We start from the raw sequence: 17,672 nt of genomic DNA on the forward strand, positions 1-17,672 counted from the left end.
CGGAGCTGGGAAGCCACATGTCCCCCAAGCTGCACATCTCTGCCTGCAGCCCAGGGAGGGGGCTGGCCGCGTGCAGACCCACTTCTGCAGCAGGGACATTTGCAGGGCTCTGGGAGCTGGCTGCTCATCCACAGCTGGGGCTCGGGTTGGGGGGTGACCAGCAGGTCCTTCCCCGGTAGTGCTGGATGGGGAAGGCAGCCAGCTCTTCCACGCAGGGCTCCCACCTTCTGTGCCAAGCAGGGACTCTAGATGCTGGGTCCTTTCTCTCTGTACTTAACAGACTCCATTGATCATGGGTCCTGTGGGCTGAAGGATGTCCCCGAGGGCCCAGATCCTTTTGAATCCCTACTCCTCCTTCCTGTTTTGTGGCATGTCCCTTCGTGGTCACATGATGGCTGCTTTAGCTCCAAGCATTGAGTTCTAGTTCCAGGCAGGACTACGCATAAAAGGCCACAGGTAAAAAGCAGGAAGCACACCTTCCAGTGGAGATGGCTCGTTAGGTGTTTCTAGAAGTGACTCCCAGCAGGATCCACTTGGCCCTTGGGAACCAGGCGGTGGTCAGCTGAGGGGTGTGTCCTTGCTGGGCTCACTGCCACCCAGAAACACAGGACTCTGCTGATAGAGAAAACGGGCACAGAGGCTGCCGAGGGCCACAGTGCCCGCGTGGTCCCTCCACCTGTGGCCCTCTCCTCTCTGTGACTCCATCCTCCCATTGGTTGTTTCTGGGCGGGCGTGACGATGACAACCAGGCTGTAAGCAGCAGGAGTTGCTCCTGTCAGTCAAGATGGGGGAGGCATCCGGCCCCTAAGCTCCTGGTGGCAGGTCCCTGGGCTCCATGGCCAGCAGCCGCAGCACCTGCGTACACAGGGCCTCTCCTCTGCGGGTTGGCCCCAGCCCTCTCCAGTCTTCTAGGGACGCTTATTGATTCAGGGTCTGCAGAGGACAATCTCCACTCTGGAGCTTCCATGAGATCCCACATCAAAGACCCTCTTTCCAAACAAGGCCATGTTCACAGGTTCAGAGGGACACCTGTCTTTTGGGGTCACCATTCACCCACCTCCATGGTCTAACAGAGGTGTGGCCTTCAGCTCCATGGCACTTGTCCTCGAGACCCTGTGCTCAGGGCCTCCCCGCCTGCCAGTCTCTGCCTGGGCAGGTCCATCTTCAGGCCGCTGGGTCCTTCTGAGGAGCAGCAGACCCATGTGTCCACCTGGAATCTGAGGGGCTTTGAGGGTTTCTAGGAATTGTACCAGGGGCCAACACACATCAGAGGCACCCGGGATGGGCTGGACGTGGCTGCCCTCTGTCCTCGCCTGTCCTCCTGTAGCTGGTGGCCCTCCTGGTCCCTTGTCATGCTGTAGTGTTCTCTGCAGGTACAGATCGTCCTTGTAAGCCACCCCGAGGGTCCTCCTGGCCCAGGGCTCTGGGAGTCACCCTTCCCCAGGTCCTGTCTGCCAGGGATGCAGGGGCCAGGCAGCAGATCCCAGAGTCACCGTGTGGCCCCCACTTAGCATCTGGTGCTGGCCACGGCTCTGCTCCATGCCACGGATCCCGTCATGGTCGTGTGCAGGGGCTTTGCGGCCTAGGTTCCCCAGGGAGGGAGCTGCCAGGACCAGCATCCACTGCTGCAGCAATTGGACATCCTGGGTCTGCCCATTGCAGCAGCTTAGCTGGGGCCACCCTAACAAATGACCACAAACCAGGTGGCTCAACTCCAGTCCTGGAGGCCAGAGGCCCTGAGTTGGCCTCACGGGGCTGAGACCAAAGGGCACGTCATAGTGCCCTGAGCCTCAGCTCCTCCTGGACAAACAAGGCACTCTTCTGTCTCAAGGTCCACAACTTGATCATGTCTAAAGTCCCTTTGTGCAAAGCCACAGCTTCATGATCCCTGGGGGAGGCCTGGGGTCTCGCAGTCCATGTCTGCCTGGCACGAGGACCTAGCATGTGGTCACTTCACGCAGTTCCTTCCAGCCTGTGAACTGGGTGCTGATATCTGGAGACACAAGTCTACCGCTGCCTTCTCCTGAAACCTTAGGAGAGTGGGCACCTTTGGCCCCCTGTGGCCATAACAGGTCGAAGCAGTGCCATGTCCCCGTGAGTCCCGTCCCCTCTGCTCCCCATGCCCTGACACGCTGTGGCTCTCCTGGAGCCCCCACAGCCGTCTGCTCCGTGTGCAGCTGAAGGAGGCGCGGGGGACACAACTGAGTCCCTTGCGGCTCTGAGTCACGTCTCCTGGCGAGGCTCCCACATTGAGTCAGCTCACGCCCACCCAAGATGCATCTCCTCCCCGAATTATCTCTTGTAATTAGAGAAGCGCGTTCCACGGGAAGTGAACTTGAATGACGATTCTGTAAGCGGGGCGTTAACAGCTTGCAACGTGGGAGCCTCTCCCCAGGGGGGCCTGGAAGGGGGCCCTGTGGGTTCCGCCTGTCTCCACGCAGGAGCTTCTCCTCTTGCAGGTCACACTGCTGCCTCTGAACCCAAACAGCGTCCCTGGCTCTAGCCCAAGTGCTGGTTGGAGAGCATGTTGGACAGGTGCCCTGGGATGGGTCGGCCAGGACCATCCTGCCTGCACCTGGACTCTCCCTGCCACACCCCCCAACCAGCAGCCTGGCACTGTGCCCACGTGAACAGCTCTGCTCCTTCCTGCCATCTGGGCATGGTCCCTGCTTGGGTTGTTGCCACCAGGCCCAGGTCCAGGCCCAGGCCATGCTGTCCAGGACAGCAGCCTCTCATCTGTCCACACATCAGAGCCCTGGTGGCTGGTTAACAGTCCCAGCATCCTGGTCACACCTTGATCATCAGGTAAAACCCTGGTGGTGAGGCCAGGAGCATTTGGGCTCCCCGGGCAGTTCCATGCACAGCCAGGTGCAGAACGAGGGCCCTTGGTGGCCGTTCCCAGCTCCCTGTGTGGGAACCCTGGGGCTTTGCCCAGTCTAGGCTGGCCCCCCAGGCCTCTGTGTGGCAGGGGGGGGCTCATGTGCCTGCATTCCCAACACACCCCGGGTGGCTGATGCTGCTGGCCCCAGGGCTCACTGGGCCTAGGAGAACTCTGCCCTGAGGGAGGGGCTTCTCTTCTCACCCAAACCCCACCCCATGGCTCCCAGCACCCAGAACTGCCAGGCCTCCAGCCCCACCCAGCCCAGGCCACTCCCACCCCTCACTTACCTCCCACCAAGATGTCAGCCTCCAACACCCCACCTGTGTCCAGTGGCCTGCCCAGGTGACATATACACTGTCACCTTCCTGCATTATCACAGTGTGTTCCCAATACTGGCTTAAAAAAATGACCCTTGCCCAGATTTTTTTCATCGTCCCAAACAAGGAGTCCGGGCTCTCTCCAGTTGTCCTACCTGGGGACCAGTCCTTGAAGAGCCTGGGACAAGCCACTAGTCACACTCTCTGAACAGAGCCACCCCTCAGCCACAGGGTAGCCGACAGCTGCTCAAGCTTGTGTATGCTGGACAGGGTCACCTGGGAGTCCTGGCTGTCAGTCTACATGCAGAAACATCTCCAAGATGAAGTTTGTGCGCCGCTGCTCTGCCAGGTGCGTCCCAGAGCCCAGGGCAGATGAGAAATGCCCCCGAGAGCCCCCTCTGCCACTCCAGCTGCACAGAATGCTCTGATAAAATCAGCCCTGAGGATAGTTCCATGAGAGAAATCACAAAACACACAATGACCCTTGGGAGAGTCAACCAGTGTGACAGAAGAATCTATGAGACTTGGGACAATGGTGCAGTCTAAGAGAGATGGCACGTTATTGTCTTTAAAAATAAAAGAAATAGAAATAACACAGAGATGATAAGATGAAAAAGAATACATAGTTTGGAAAAAAATATATATGGAGCTTCCAGAAATGAAATATATCACCATTAAATCTAAAAACCCAACATATATATTACACAGGGAATTAGATACAGCTGAAGAGAGAATTCATGACGTGGAAGATATTCCTGAGGAAATGACCCAGGGAAGAGGGGACAGGAAGGGTGAGTGGGAGGGGGAGGCACACCAAGCAGCTGTCTCCTAGGTGCTCCAGGAGCAGGGACAGAGGACAAAGCAGAGACAACATCCCCAAAGATGGAGGCTGCGTGTCCAGAATTAATGAAAGATATGCTGCCTGCAACTGAAAATGAATGTGCCCATGGCAGGACACAGTAGGACAAAGCCACTAGGTACAGCCCAGAGAGGCCACAGACCAACAGAGGGGAGAGAAGAGAGCTTAAAGTCACCAAAGAGACTTTACAAACAGGACTATGTGCAACAGTGATGAGTCCAGAAGACTGGAACAGTGTGTCTGAGCTGGGAAGGGAATAACCACCAGCTCAGAGTTCTCAACCCAGCTGGACCGCCAACCAGAAGTGGTGGCAAAATTTGACCTGTGTGCGAAGGGAGGCAGGAGGGAAGGAGCAGCAGGTCCCCACTGGCCGTGTGGTAGATGGGTCTCCAGATGCAGGCTGAGCCTCGAGGGGAGAACAGGCTGAACTCAGAGGGAGTGTGTGGGGAGCCAGGGAACAGAGGTGTGGCATGCAGTCCAGGGGCCCCTGGTTGTGTGAAGAGTGGCAGAGACAGAGATGGGACCCAAGGGAAACGGACAGGAACCCTGAGCCTCAACGCACCTAGGGGAGGCGACAGCTAAGGGCCTCCCTAGCAGGGGAAATGTGGCCATAAAGTCCCAACTCCTTTGAGAGGCCTGCGGCCAGCCCTGTGTGCCTCCCAGAGCCCTCGGGATGTCGGGAAATGCCCGAGGAGCCACGGGGAGAGCCTGGTCCATGCACTCCCTGAGGTCCCCACACGACCATGTGCTCTGGTAACACCGCAGGTGGCCCAGCCCAGAGTCCACCCCAGACACAGGTTCCTCCAGAGTCAGCAGGTCCAGCCTCATGTCACAGCCTCTAGGAGGTCGATTGTGCTGCCTGCAGCCTGTGCCCACACACAAGAATCCACCGCAGGACAGGCACAAGTCCTCTCTGGGTTTGCAAATAAAATCTTAACTCCAAATGGCCCGCATTCTGAGAAGGATATAGTGTCAAAACTTATCAGGCGCTAGGACCAAGTGACAATGAAACATCCCTTATGAAGATCACCCACTTCTTACTTAGAGGGCAATCTATAGTTTGAATTGATATTCAGGAAAAGAAGCTCTAAAGGAATGAATTTTGCCTTTGCTCAAGACTTCAGGAAAGCCACAGAGTGTCTGTTCAAAGTAGGGAGGGGAGGATGCGAAGAAATCAGCAAAGAGAAAATGATACAAACACGGGCACAGGATGGGGTGGGGCCACCTCCCTCTTAAGGGCTGGTGGCCAGGACAGGACAGGCCCTCCCTCCCTGATTCCTGCTGCTGTGGAGGCCTCTCTGCAGTCACTTGTGTCTGGCTTCTGTGCCACCTTGCTGGCCCTCTAGCTGCCTCATGGCGTCCCCAAGGTCCCCCGGGGGGGGGGCACCCCCCGCAGCCCTCCCCAGGCCCCTGTTCCTGGCTCCATCTCATGGCTGTGCCGCTGTCCCCTGATCGCATGGCCCCAGCCCCTACCATGCTCCGTGGTGTCCACTCAGCTCCTTGTGGACCTGGCAGATGTGGCTGCGCCTCTGGCTTTTCCTGGGCAGGTGCCCTCAGTGCCCCCTTCCCTCCTGGCCCCCTCACTGGCTGCCTGGCAGCGTCTGCAGGACCCTCCTGTACACCTGTCCCCTCCTGGTCCTGTCGCCTCTCCCGGGCCATCTGCCCCCGCCTCCTGCTCACCCCCAGTGCAGGCCAGGTGTGGGGCACTGCCCACCTGGCCAGGCTGCTCTGCTGGACACTGCGGTCTCCTGGCACTGACCCCTCCTGGCCTGGCTCTTGAAGGTGCTCCTGGCTCTGGATGAGGGAAGGAGGGGCAAATGGAGTGGCCACAACCCAGCTTTTCACATAAAGAGCACTTGGTGTCATAGAGGGTCTCCAGGGACACAGGACCATGCTCTGGGTGGGCAGCGTGGGCAAAGTGGACTCATGTGCACTCACCTAGCTGCTGAAGTGGGCAAAGATGGCACAGGGCATGAGAGGCTACCTGGCCGTCCCCACACAGAGGCCCCAGGTGACGCTGCCCTGGCTGTCCCCATGCAGAGGCCTCAGGTGACACTGCCCTGGCTGTCCCCACACAGAAGGCCCCAGGTGACACTGCCTGGGCTGCCCCCACACAGAGGCCCCGGGTGACGCTGCCCTGGCTGTCCTCCACAGCCAGACCCCAGGTGATTGTGTATGTCAACACAACTTTGCAGGCATTTGTGACTTTCCTTCAGAACTAGACCTTATGTGACAGCCATAGCACATGTTGCTGGCACAAAAAGAAGCCCCCAGGCTCCTGAGTAAGGCGGCCCCAGGTCCCCAGAAGCTCCCACCCAGCGGCTCTGACTGGGGCACGTGGCCTGAGCCGGGCCCCGTCAGTTCACAGGGACAGGAGCATGGGCGCCATGCGGGGGTCAGAGGTCATCACGTGGAATGCACTTGAGCCTTGGACGAGGTAACATGGGGACATTCTGGGGACAGATCAAGGAGCCGGCAAAAGGGAAAACTGGCTTCTCCATGCCCCACACAGCGCACAATGCCCTGGCTCCCTCTGAGGCACCGCAGTGAACAGGGCCAGCAAACACGGGCATCTGCCACTCACACCCCGGGAAGGGGTCACCAGGGCTGCAGGGGGGTCCTTGGTGCCAGGGGGCGATGGCTCCTCTGAGAGACATGAGGGTCTCCAGGGAGGAGCAGGGCTGCGCTCTCACCAGGGCTCGGACTCTGTCTGGACACACCAGTAAGGCTCCCAGGGGGTCCTGGTGCTGACCAGTGGGCTCCAGTGCTGACCAGTGAGTCCCATTGCTGACCAGTGAGTCCCATTGCTGACCAGTGGGCCCCAGTGCTGACCAGTGAGTCCCAGTGCTGACCAGTGAGTCCCAGCAATGACCAGTGGGCCCCAGTGCTGACCAGTGAGTCCCAGCAATGACCAGTGGGCCCCAGTGCTGATCAGTGTGTCCCAGCAATGAGCAGTAGGTGCTGACCAGTAGGCCCCGGTGCTGACAAGTGGGCTCCAGTGCTGACCAGTATGTCCTAGCACTGATCAGTATATCCCAGCAATGAGAAGTAGGTGCTGGCCAATGGGTCTTGGTGCTGACCAGTTGGTCCCAGTGTTGACCTATGGATCCCAGTGCTGGCCAGTGGGTCCTGGCACTGACTGGCTTTGGCACTTCGACTGTCCCTGCCTCCCACCTGACTGGGAGGACAGGGCTGTGGTGGCTGCCCAGGCCGGGATCCCCTTTCCCTACCTGGAGATGTGTCCAGCTGGTACATGAGTCATGTGGCCAGTGCCAGAAAGGTCAATCCCACGAACCACACAGTGCATGCTCAGGATGGCTCCCATCTATGGCAGGATGAGGCATCTGACGGCCAGAGTGGTCCTCCAACACTGTCCTCCATGGGGCATCTCCTCTCATACTGGGCCCTACCTGCCCAACCCGGCAGTGACCACAGGAGCAGCTATTAAGTTATCGCCTCGGCCTTCAGGATGGGCTCTGGTGACCTCTGAGATGCCTGCTGTAGAGGGCAGCTGCACTGGCCATCTGCTGTGGCACTGGGCGGGGACCTCAGTTTCTCATCTGTCCAGTGGGGCAGCAAGAGCTTCCTCCTAGAAGGTGACCCTAGGGGTACAGGGGCCTTGGGCATGGGCTGAGTGGCTGTCAGACTCGCCAGGGTGGCCAGTGCAGAGAACAGCTCAGCTGTGGTGCTGTGAGAGTCCACGTCTCCACCAGCCTTAGGAAGATACCCACCTGCAAGGCAGCCGGATCTGGGGAGAGGCCACAACGGGCTGCCCACTAGGAGGGACGGTCCTTGCTGGCTCTATCCTCGGATCCCAGCACAGTGTGAGTGGTAGTGTATGGTGAGGGTGAGATGGCCCAGTCCGGGTCTGGGGTGCTGGGACTGATAGGGTGGGACCTGAGGTGGGAGGGAGAGGGTGGAATGACCAGTGCGCAGGACCCAGGGTCGGTCAGGTGGAGTTGGAAGTGAAAACCAGCAGGAAGTTTCAAGGGATCTTTCAAGGGGCTGAGCACAGTGATTTGCAGCTGGGACAGTGGTTCTGTCCTTGCTGGACTTGCTGAGGCAGGTCTGACTCACAGAGGCCTCCACCATGAGCACAGCCCCCGAACTCTGGCTCCCTCCTGCCTGGTCTCCCAGCAGCCTTGGTTGGATGGCTGCCCAGCAGGGTGTGAGCCAGGTCTGCCACTCATAGACTGTGTGACGTTGAGTGTGTTGCTTGACCTCTCTGTGCCAGGGTTTCCTTACCTGCCGTCGGGTGCTGTGGAGAGTGAAGGAGGGGGCTGTGCAGAGGGTGCACTCTGTACAGAAGTCACCGCCGCCACTGTCCCATGCCCAGGTTAGGAGCGAGCCAGCAGTGGGGAGCCACCTGACCAAACAGGGCATGGTTCTGGGGAATGGTGGAGCATCTGAAGAGTGGTCACTGCTGCTTTGACCTTGGACACCCTTCACCAGTTCAGAGCTGCGCTCCCCCTCGGGGTCCCTCCAGGCTGGGCTCCTCTCATCTGAGCATCCACCTGTAGACAAGTCCTGTGGAGCTTGGGTGTGGTAGTTGCCGTTGCAGCTGTACCCATGACCTTGGAGGATGAGGCACTGGTGGCCAGCAGGCCAGGCGGGTGGGGATGTCCACACTAGCAGGGAAATGGGCAGAGGTTGGTGCCTCCAGAGCAGAGCCTCCGCATTCCTCCTACAGTCAAAGGCAACCATCACATAACTAAAAATAACAGCAGCTGAGGGAAGCTGGGACGCGGCAGCGCAGGCGGAGGTGGCAGTGGACGGGGCTCATTTCTCATGTCCAGGAGCCCAGGGAATTGTCTGCTAGCGAGAGCTGGACCCAGAGCTTCCTGTGTGCAGTGCCCAGAGCAAGAGGGCAGCACCAGAGCCGGGGAACCAAGTCCTCGGGCTGCGAGGCTGGCAGAGGGGCACCCCGCGGGTTCCTCCAGGATGTCTGGATCTCAACACAGCATGTTTCACATTTAATGGAAAGGAAGCCCCAGGCTGGACGGGCCCCTCTGGCCAGGCAGGGAGACTGGCTCTGTGGTGACACCCGTGCCCTGGGAGCCCCATTTGCAGACTTTTCAAGGTGGAGAACAGACTTTCTAACAGCGTGGCCATCACGTAGCAATGCTAAGTGAACATAAGAGACGGAGTCGCTCTGCACCCTGACCTTTCAGTCCCCACCCGGTGTGTGTCCCCCCTATGTAAGCCTCCACCCTGCTTCCCCATTTGAAGTGGAATGTCCTGGAAACACGGAGATGCACAAGATGGGACACCCTAGCTGTCTAAGCAGAGAAGCCCCCTGGACAAGCAGGGTCCAGGCTCCTGTGCCTTCAGTCCCTCCCCAGGGCTGGACCCTACATTCTGCCTGGTCTGGAGGATGAAGGGTGGGCATTTGCGTGTCCACAGCCTGATGAAGACCAGAGGCCTCTCCAGGAGCTGACAGGTGGCAGCTCAGGGACAGGTCCCTCTGCCTTTTTTTCTGGCTTACATTCCACCCCCTACCACCCACTCCAAGTAGCTGTCCAGATCTCCCAAAAGGAAGAGCAAGGGCTGCCCTTGCCTATGGACACTGCCCTGGTCCCTTTAGGAGCCATGCTCTGAGCTGAGACCCCCCTCCTGGCTCCAATGACTGACTAGATCTTTCTTCAACCTGGTGTCCCCAGGCACCCTGCCCCCTCTCACCCATGATGTCCAGTCTGTCACCAGGGAGTCCCTGATCATTCCTAGTCAGCCTAGTCCCTGAGGTACCTGCAGAGCAGCTCCTGTGCTCCTGATTTTTGGTGGTCAGTGTCCACTGCTTCTGGCTTCTCTCCCTGATGACACGTCTCTGTCGTCCTTAGCAGTCGCCTCCCTTGACAGGCATGGGTTTGCAATAGTTTGCATGGTAGGACTGATGCTGTCCAGGGCTGGGAGAACAGCTGCTTTGCTTTTGAAAGTTCAATTACCTCAGTTCTTTGTAATTGTTAATTCTTTTTTTTTTTTTTTAACATCAATACACTAGTCTTTGCTTTTCAGACAGTTGCAGGTTTATAGACCAAATAAGCTCAGAGTACAGAGAGGTCCACAGACTCTGTGCCCCATGCCATTATTGATTCTGATGTTAATGTGATAAGCCAATATTGATACATGCTTAACAACCTGAGCCAATATCTGATATCCACACTGAGCATTGCTGACCTGAGCATTGATATACGGTTGCTAGTCTAAGGTATTGATACATGGTTGCTGGTCTGAGCATATTGATACATGGTTGCTGGTCTGAGGTATTGACACATGGTTGCTAGTCTGAGTGAACTGATACATGGTTGCTGGTCTGAGCATATTGATGAATGGTTCCAGTGTGAGCATATTGATACCTGGTCTGAGGTATTGACACATGGTTGCTAGTCTGAGCATATTGATACATAGTTTCTAGTCTGAGCATATTAATGCATGGTTCCAGTGTGAGCATATTGATACATGGTTGCTAATCTGAGCATACTGATACTCTTGATAGTCTGAGCTTATTGACACATGGTTGCTGCTCTAAAGTACTGATGCAAGTCTACGGCCATATCACCCTGAACGCACCCGATCTCATGTGAAGTACTGATGCATGATTGCTGCTCTGAAGTACTGGTTATTGGTCTGAGGTACTGACACATGGTTGCTGGTCTGACGTACCTCTGAGAGGTCCACAGACTCTGTGCCCCGTGCCATTATTGATTCTGATGTTAATGTGATAATCCAATATTGATACATGCTTAACAACCTGAGCAGGATAATTGACTACAGCAGGCTCAGCGCAGTGGGTGGTGACCTGCAGCCACCTGCAGTGTCACAGAGGTGCTGCCCTTGACACCTGGTGCCCCCTGCTTGTCCCACCTAGCTCCTGTGGGCCTGTTCTTCCTGACCACAGTCCGGTCTTTTCTAAGGGGTGGCGTTGGAATCGGGAATGGAGAGGGACTGAGGGGAGGTGGGTGTCTGTGGGGCACCTTGGACTCTGCCTGACCCGCCCTCCCCTGTGCCCCTCCAGGTCTTGCAAAACCCATCGGCCTGGTAGAGGGGCCGGGTGGCCTGGGTCAGGGAGGTGTGGCGGCCACTCTGCAGGAGGACAGCCAGGAGAGGGAAGGCAAGTACGAGGAGTATGGCTACAATGCCCAGCTCAGCGACCGCATCTCCCTGGACAGGACCATCCCCGACTACAGGCCCAAAAAGTGAGTGCCAAGGGCCAGCCAGCTGGCCATGTGCTGCCCTGCTGAGGAGCCATCATGGGGGAGGGGCCTGCAGGGCCACCTGCTGCCACCCCACCCTCGCCTCCTCCTCCTTCTTGTCACTCTGTCTCTCCCTCCAGTTCTTCTCTGTCTCTTTTCTCTTGATCTCTGTCTCCCTCTGTCTCTGGAGTTCTCTGGCCATGGCCACCCTCTTCCTGCCCGGCCACAGGCCACACCGCTCCCTCAGAATGGAAGTCGGGGTGGAGAGGTGGCCGTGCTGGCTGAGGTCCTGTGGTCAGTCTGTGGCCCCTGCCTGGCCCCACCTGGCCTGCTCCTCCCGCTGGCTTCTGGGGGCTTCACCACAGCCACTGCCACGCTGGTGTGAGCCCATGTGTCCTGTCTGAGACACTGCCTGCCCTCAGTGGGCGATGACCCCTTGTCCCACCACCCTGAAGCCACAGCAGCCTCAGAAAATCCCTGAGGACAGAGTCCTACCAGCCCTCAATCCTTACAGCTGTGGCAAAGCCACACAGGCTGCCTGGAGGGGCCAAGCTGGGGTGCCTGGGAAGGGGATGCCAGCCAGGCCTGGAGGCCACTGGCAGGTAGGCCGTTCCTCCCATCTGCAGAGCCTAGCAGGATGGAACCCTCTGCCCTGGGTACCAGGACTCAGTGGCAGGTGGAGGCTTGGTGACCTTCCTGTCCCCTGGAGCAATGCCAAAGGACAGGCAGATGAGGAGGAGGGGTCCGTTTCCTGCCTTTTTGAGGAACTCCCTCCACCTGGACCTGGAGACCAGGATTCTCATGCAGGGCTTGTGGGGAGGGGGCAGGCCATCAGGGTGGAGGGTGAGGCCCGAGAAGGTGCCTGGTCCTGGTCCACCTGGGAACGGTCCATGCACACCCTGGAGTCCCTCAGAAAGGGAGAGTGGAGCCCAGGTGGAGGTGTAGCTACTGCAGCCATTTGAGGACAATGGTGTGACTGGGTGTCAGTGTGTTGACCTCATGGTCACCCCTGGTCAGCACAGACAAGGCTGGCCTCCGTGAAGGGATGAGATACAAATTTCTTTTGAGTAAAAACTGTACTTGAGTTTAAAACAGGACAGTTTTTAAAAGCTCAATAAGAAGGAATGCAGAGGTGCCCAATGTGGCAGCAGTCACAGAGGTGGCCCAGGACCCGCCATGCGTCAGCTGGCCTGTGTGTACATGTGTCTGTGTGTGCATGTGTGTGCACATGTGTGTACATGTGTGTGTACATGTGAATGTGCACATGTTTCTGATGGGAAAACCATAAGGGACATGAACCAGCCAGGGATCAGCAATTTGGAGAAGCTGGTCTGTCCAAGGCATTAAGGGACAGCACAGAAATAGCATTACTGGGGCCCAATGAGAGCTGGGAGCTCTGTGGGGAAGAAGACATCACTTTCAAGACATGGGAAGGTGGGGAGGGACGAGAAGTCCCTGACACCCCTCACCTTGAGTTTCTTCTCCTGTGGACCCCACCCAGCAGAAGCCAGATGGGAAGGGATCCTGCAAGAAGCAGCCCAGGCAGCCAATCTGTAAGGTTCCCAGCAGGATGGGAAGAGTAGGAGCTTCAGCTGCCACCCACAGAAGAGCTGGCCCAGCCCAGGCAAGCTCTAGCGCAGTGGAACCTCTTGGCCTCCAGCTCAGGCTGGGCAGGAGGGAGGAACAACCCAGCAGAAGTCTCAGGCCAGAGTCTCATTGGCCCATGTTGGGTCATGTGCCCATCCGGGAACCAATCACAGCCAGCAGCCTGGACCAGAGCTCACCTATTGGTCACATGCTCCCCTGGGAACTGGAGCTGGGGGCAGAGGCCAGCAGACCTTCAGTAGAAACCAGTTTCTGGAAAAGTCAGGCTGCTGCCCTGCAGGCCTAGCGCACCAGGTGACAGCTTTCCTCCCACTGCTGATCCAGCAGGTGCGTGGGTGGCAACCCACAGCTGGCAGGGTGGGTGGAGCCCGGTGCCCTGCCAGGGCTCATGGGCATGGCCACTGTGCGCTGTACACCAGGCTATTTTTAAGTCCCAAATAACTGGTATCTTTGGTGCCTGGTTCTTTTACTGGAGGCTTTGTTTTAAGTAGTTTGTTTGGTTTTTAGTTTTAGTTAACATAATACCTTTATTTTTTTATTTTTATGTGGTGCTGAGGCTCGAACCCAGGGCCTCATGAGTCCCAGGCAAGTGCTCTCCCCCTGAGCCCCACCTCCTGCCACACACCCAGAGAGTTAGATGCTGCCTGTGAATTTGGGCCAGAGGGTTAGAAAGTGTGCCCCTGGAGCCATGCCCCTGGACTGCTGTGCTTCTTTGCTGACCTCAAGTGCTCGCCCTGGAGCCCTGACGGGGTGGACATGGGGTCAGAGGAAACAGCTGGGAAGGCAACAGGCAGGAAGTTGCCTAGGACCCCCAGGGTCAGCTGGAGAGGCCATGCTTCTTCTGCCCTGCTTGGCCCCAGAGAACGGCCGTGGGAGCCACCCAAGGGCTCTAAAGCCACCACCCAGTGAGGAAGTGGGACCAGTGCACAGGAGAGCACATATGAACTGGCCCCAGGACAGACAGGGAGTTGTGGGCCATCCCAGCTGCCCAGCCCTGCGGCCCTGTGCTACCTGCTCCTGACAACCACAGGCATCCCCCGACTCAGCCCCAAAGTCCTGACCTCAGAAACCGTGACAGAATACACAGAAGCAGGTGTGGAGCCACCAGCTCCAGGCTGGGCCCAGGAGGAAAGCCGTGGACCTCCAGGTGGGGGTGAGTGGGAGCAGCTCTGACCTGTAGCCTCGGTAGCTACACCTGGCGCAGAAGCCCCAGCAGGGGACATGGGGAGCAGCACAAACTGAGTCCTGCCTGCAGAAGCTTCAGATCTCATTTCAGGACCTTGCTCCCTCCGCGGCTGGTCAGAACTGCCCACGGAGCACAGGCCGGGGCTACGGCGCATGTGCTTGCGCACACGCGTAGTCCCCACCGCAGCGCCACCCGCTCAGTGGCAGCCGCTGCGCCTTTCCTAGTGGACGCCACTTGATTTCCCTTTGTCTGCAGCTAGAGAGATTTTCTAATTAAACCGCGGCTCTAATTAGGCCACAAAGCACATAACGTGGCCTCAGCTATCAGATGGCCTGCGGGATCTGAGAGGAAGCGTGAATCCCAATTAAGCTGTGCCAGAAAGGAAGGAGCTGCCCTAGGACCGTGTGCGGCCCAGCGGGGACACTCTGGTGGCCAACGTAGTCTCGGGGCATATTGATCGTTTCCGCTGTGAGGGGCTCAGGGCTCCGCTATCAGCCTAGCAAGGGCAGGTTTGGTGGAGGGTGACTTCGAGGGCTGGGAACGGCTCCTCGTGACCAACTCGGAGAAGAAAGCTGCTGAAGACGCCTCTCCTCTTTCTGGTCTTCATCATGACAGCAGACTGCTCCGATAGGTGGCCAGGAGGACTGGGCACCTTGAAAATGTGCCCCATGTGTGGCTGCATCCTGCAGGTAGCCTTTGGGCTGCAGGCCACGCCAGGCAGAGACCAAACACAGTCCAGACTTCTATGGACAAGCAGCAAACCCCTTTGCCCAAGCCGGCAGACCTGCCTTTTCCAGTCTGTGGGCATCCATACCCATGCCCTCCTGGGCAGGCTGGGAGAGTTCATCTGGAAGGTCCCGTCACCCTGCTCTTCCCCAGTAGCCAGGAGCACAGAGGCCTCTGTCTGAGTAACCTGGGAGAAGTCTTGCAGCAAGATGGCTTCCTGCAGGGAAGGCAGCCTGTTGTGGGGTGAGGGCCGCTCAGACCTTGAAGAAGAGGTGCTCCATGTTCTGGGAATTTCCTGGGCAGAGCGAGCCTCTCAGTGGCAAGGTGGCTGGTGGGTGCCCTGCAGGCGAGAAGCAGGGTCCCCTGCCCCCCAGCCTGTGAGGTCAGAGGGCTCCAGGGCACCACATCACACTCTCCATGGCTCATCCTCACTGGCTGGCAGTTCTTCATGCCCAGGGCCACGCCCAGGAGGCCCTGTAGCTCCCAGCCCAGGAGGGCAGGGAGTGAGAGTCAATCAGCTGTGTCCACCCTCAGCCAAGACCCAGGGCTGATCATGACAGAGAGGCCTCATGGGGCAGGGAGTGCTGGGCCTGCTGGGTGGCCATCATCCTTGCACACATCTGATCTGGGAGGAGATCCTGCCCGTCACACAAATGAGGGACCCAGGCAGGAGGCGATGGCTTGGGTCAGGAAGCCAAGACGAGACGCCAGGTGAGGCACAGAGATGTGTGGCCACATAGAGGCCCCCCTCGTCACCAGGCACCCCCTTCACCAGGCACCCTCATCACCAGGTGCCCTGTCACATGGGACCAACCCTTGTCACATGATGCCCCCATCATACGGTGCCCCCATCACCAGGTCCCCCAGTCATCAAGTGCCCCCCATCACCCAGTGTCCCCTGTCACGGTGGCCCCTGGGTGCACGGCAGCCCCCTGGGTTGGCTCTGGGCTCGCAGGGTCCTTTCCTGCAGGCAGCGGCTCCTGCCGTCAGCCCTAAGGTGTCACCTCGAGGTGTCTCCCGTTCTACCTGTGCTGTGAGTGCATGAGAACCGAGCAAACTTCTTCCTCACTGAAAAGTGGGGTGGAGTCTTCTTGTCAGAAAGTGTTTTTCTGAGTGATGAGACCTCCCTGGTGGGGGTCCACGGCCCATATCACACTTTCTAACCCTCTGGCCCAAATTCACAGGCATTCACAGGTGACCTGCAGGGTTTGCACTTGGAGGAGAGGCTGCTGGGTGGGGCTGGGGAGCATCCTTGTCCTTGGAGCAGGTGTCTTGGGCCTCTCTGGTGGCCAGGAGGATTGGAAGCCTGGTCCATGCAGAGCAGGTGTGGCCCCTGTGCTGCTAGCCAGGCTGGGCGACCCCTGGCCGTCCCTTCCCACGTGTGGAGCAAGTGCTCCTGCTTTCTGCACTGAGCCATATCCCGGCCACCAGGACGGGACGTGCTCTCCTTAGGCTGAGGCTGCTGTGGGTGGATCACTTAGGGTGGGGGCCAGGCCCAGCGTGGCCAGTGTCCTGTGAGGAGGTGGACGCAGAGGCCCCGCGTGCCTTGGAGAGGGCTGCTAAGCCTCGGTGCTGTGCACACGATCCCGTCCCCAGTGCTCTGTGGGCGTCAGAGCAGCCGCAGCCTTGGGAGGCCTCCCGTGCCCGGGCTCCTGTGTCCCAGCCTTTGCTCTCCTCCAGGAGGCTGTGCTGCCCTTCCTGTCACCGAGTCCCCATTCTCTCAACAGTGTTTCCCAGCTGCTGCAGGGCCAGGTGCACACACACACACCCTGCCCCTGTCCCCATCTCTGTCCCCATGCTGTGCTGCCTCCAGTTCCTGGAGGAGGCGTTCCCCTGGTCATTCTTCCCGTGTGTTAAGTTCTCAAATCCAAAGCCACCTTGTCCACACTGTGTGCGACAGGTGCAAGTGTGTTCACGTGTGGTGTGTGTGCATCGTGTGTGGGTGTGCATGTATATGTATGTGTGTGGTGTGTTCGTGTGTGTGTGTACATGTATGTGTGTGTGATATGCTCATGAGCATGTGCATGTACAAGCATGTGTGTATGTGTGCTGCGTGTGCGTGTACATGACATGCATGTGTGTGTGCATGCACCTGCTGAACTTTCTCAACAGCCTCTGCACTTTTTGGAGTCTGGGTCACTGGCTCTGCTGTGCGGCCAGCGCCCCTGACACTCCTTCCATCTTGTGTCACCTGGCAGCCCTGCTTCTGTTCCCCTCTCATCCTATCTTTACTTCCCACCGTGGGCTGGGTGCTGCTATCCCCAGCACCCCTGTGATTTGGCTCACTGCTCCGTCAGTGTCGTCACCTCCTCAGACTGGCCCTGGTGCCCTCCGCTGTCCCTCCTGACTCCAGGTCAGGCAGACTCTGAGGCCCCCTGCAGCCCTCTCTTCACACCGGGGGCCAGGCCTGACTGGGCGTGTGACTCTGCAGTCAGCGCTGCCCGTCTGGCTCAAGACCTGAGTGGCTCTGAGGCTCAGGCCCAGCAGGGCTGCGTAGAGGGGCCTCGGCTCCCTGTCCCCAGGCTGCAGAAGGGCTCGGTGTCACCCACACCATCAGCAGGAAGTAGCTGCCGCAGCTCAGGGGTGGCCCCTGGGATGTCATGCTTGGTCCCCTGGCTGCAGGGTGCGAAGAGCCCAGGATGCCTTGCCCACGCCAACCACCTGCCCCACAGGTGCAGACAGCTGACCTACTCAGGCGACCTGCCCCAGGTCTCCGTGGTCTTCATCTTCGTCAACGAGGCGCTGTCCGTCATCCTGCGCTCCGTGCACAGCGTGGTCAACCACACACCCTCCCAGCTGCTGAAGGAGGTCATCCTGGTGGATGACAACAGTGACAATGGTGAGGGAGCTGTGGGCGCTGTGGGCAGACAGGCAGCAGGGTCCTCCCTTGGGGGGCAGGAGCCACAGT

The 17,672-nt window shown here is 58.5% G+C and overlaps 1 protein-coding gene across 2 annotated transcripts in view; it reads left to right on the plus strand.

Moving 5' to 3' along the window:
• The window catches only part of Galnt9 (polypeptide N-acetylgalactosaminyltransferase 9), a 66,156-nt gene that overhangs the window by 17,826 nt on the left and 30,658 nt on the right, over window positions 1-17,672 (plus strand). For both annotated transcript variants that reach the window (XM_015505599.2, XM_048785876.1), the window contains exons 3-4: window positions 11,070-11,250; window positions 17,437-17,603. In XM_015505599.2, coding sequence (XP_015361085.1) covers window positions 11,070-11,250; window positions 17,437-17,603 — 348 coding nt within the window. The remainder of the gene's footprint in view (window positions 1-11,069; window positions 11,251-17,436; window positions 17,604-17,672) is intronic.

The sequence above is a fragment of the Marmota marmota genome, unplaced genomic scaffold (assembly GCF_001458135.2).
Source record: "Marmota marmota marmota unplaced genomic scaffold, marMar, whole genome shotgun sequence".
NCBI lineage: Eukaryota > Metazoa > Chordata > Mammalia > Rodentia > Sciuridae > Marmota > Marmota marmota.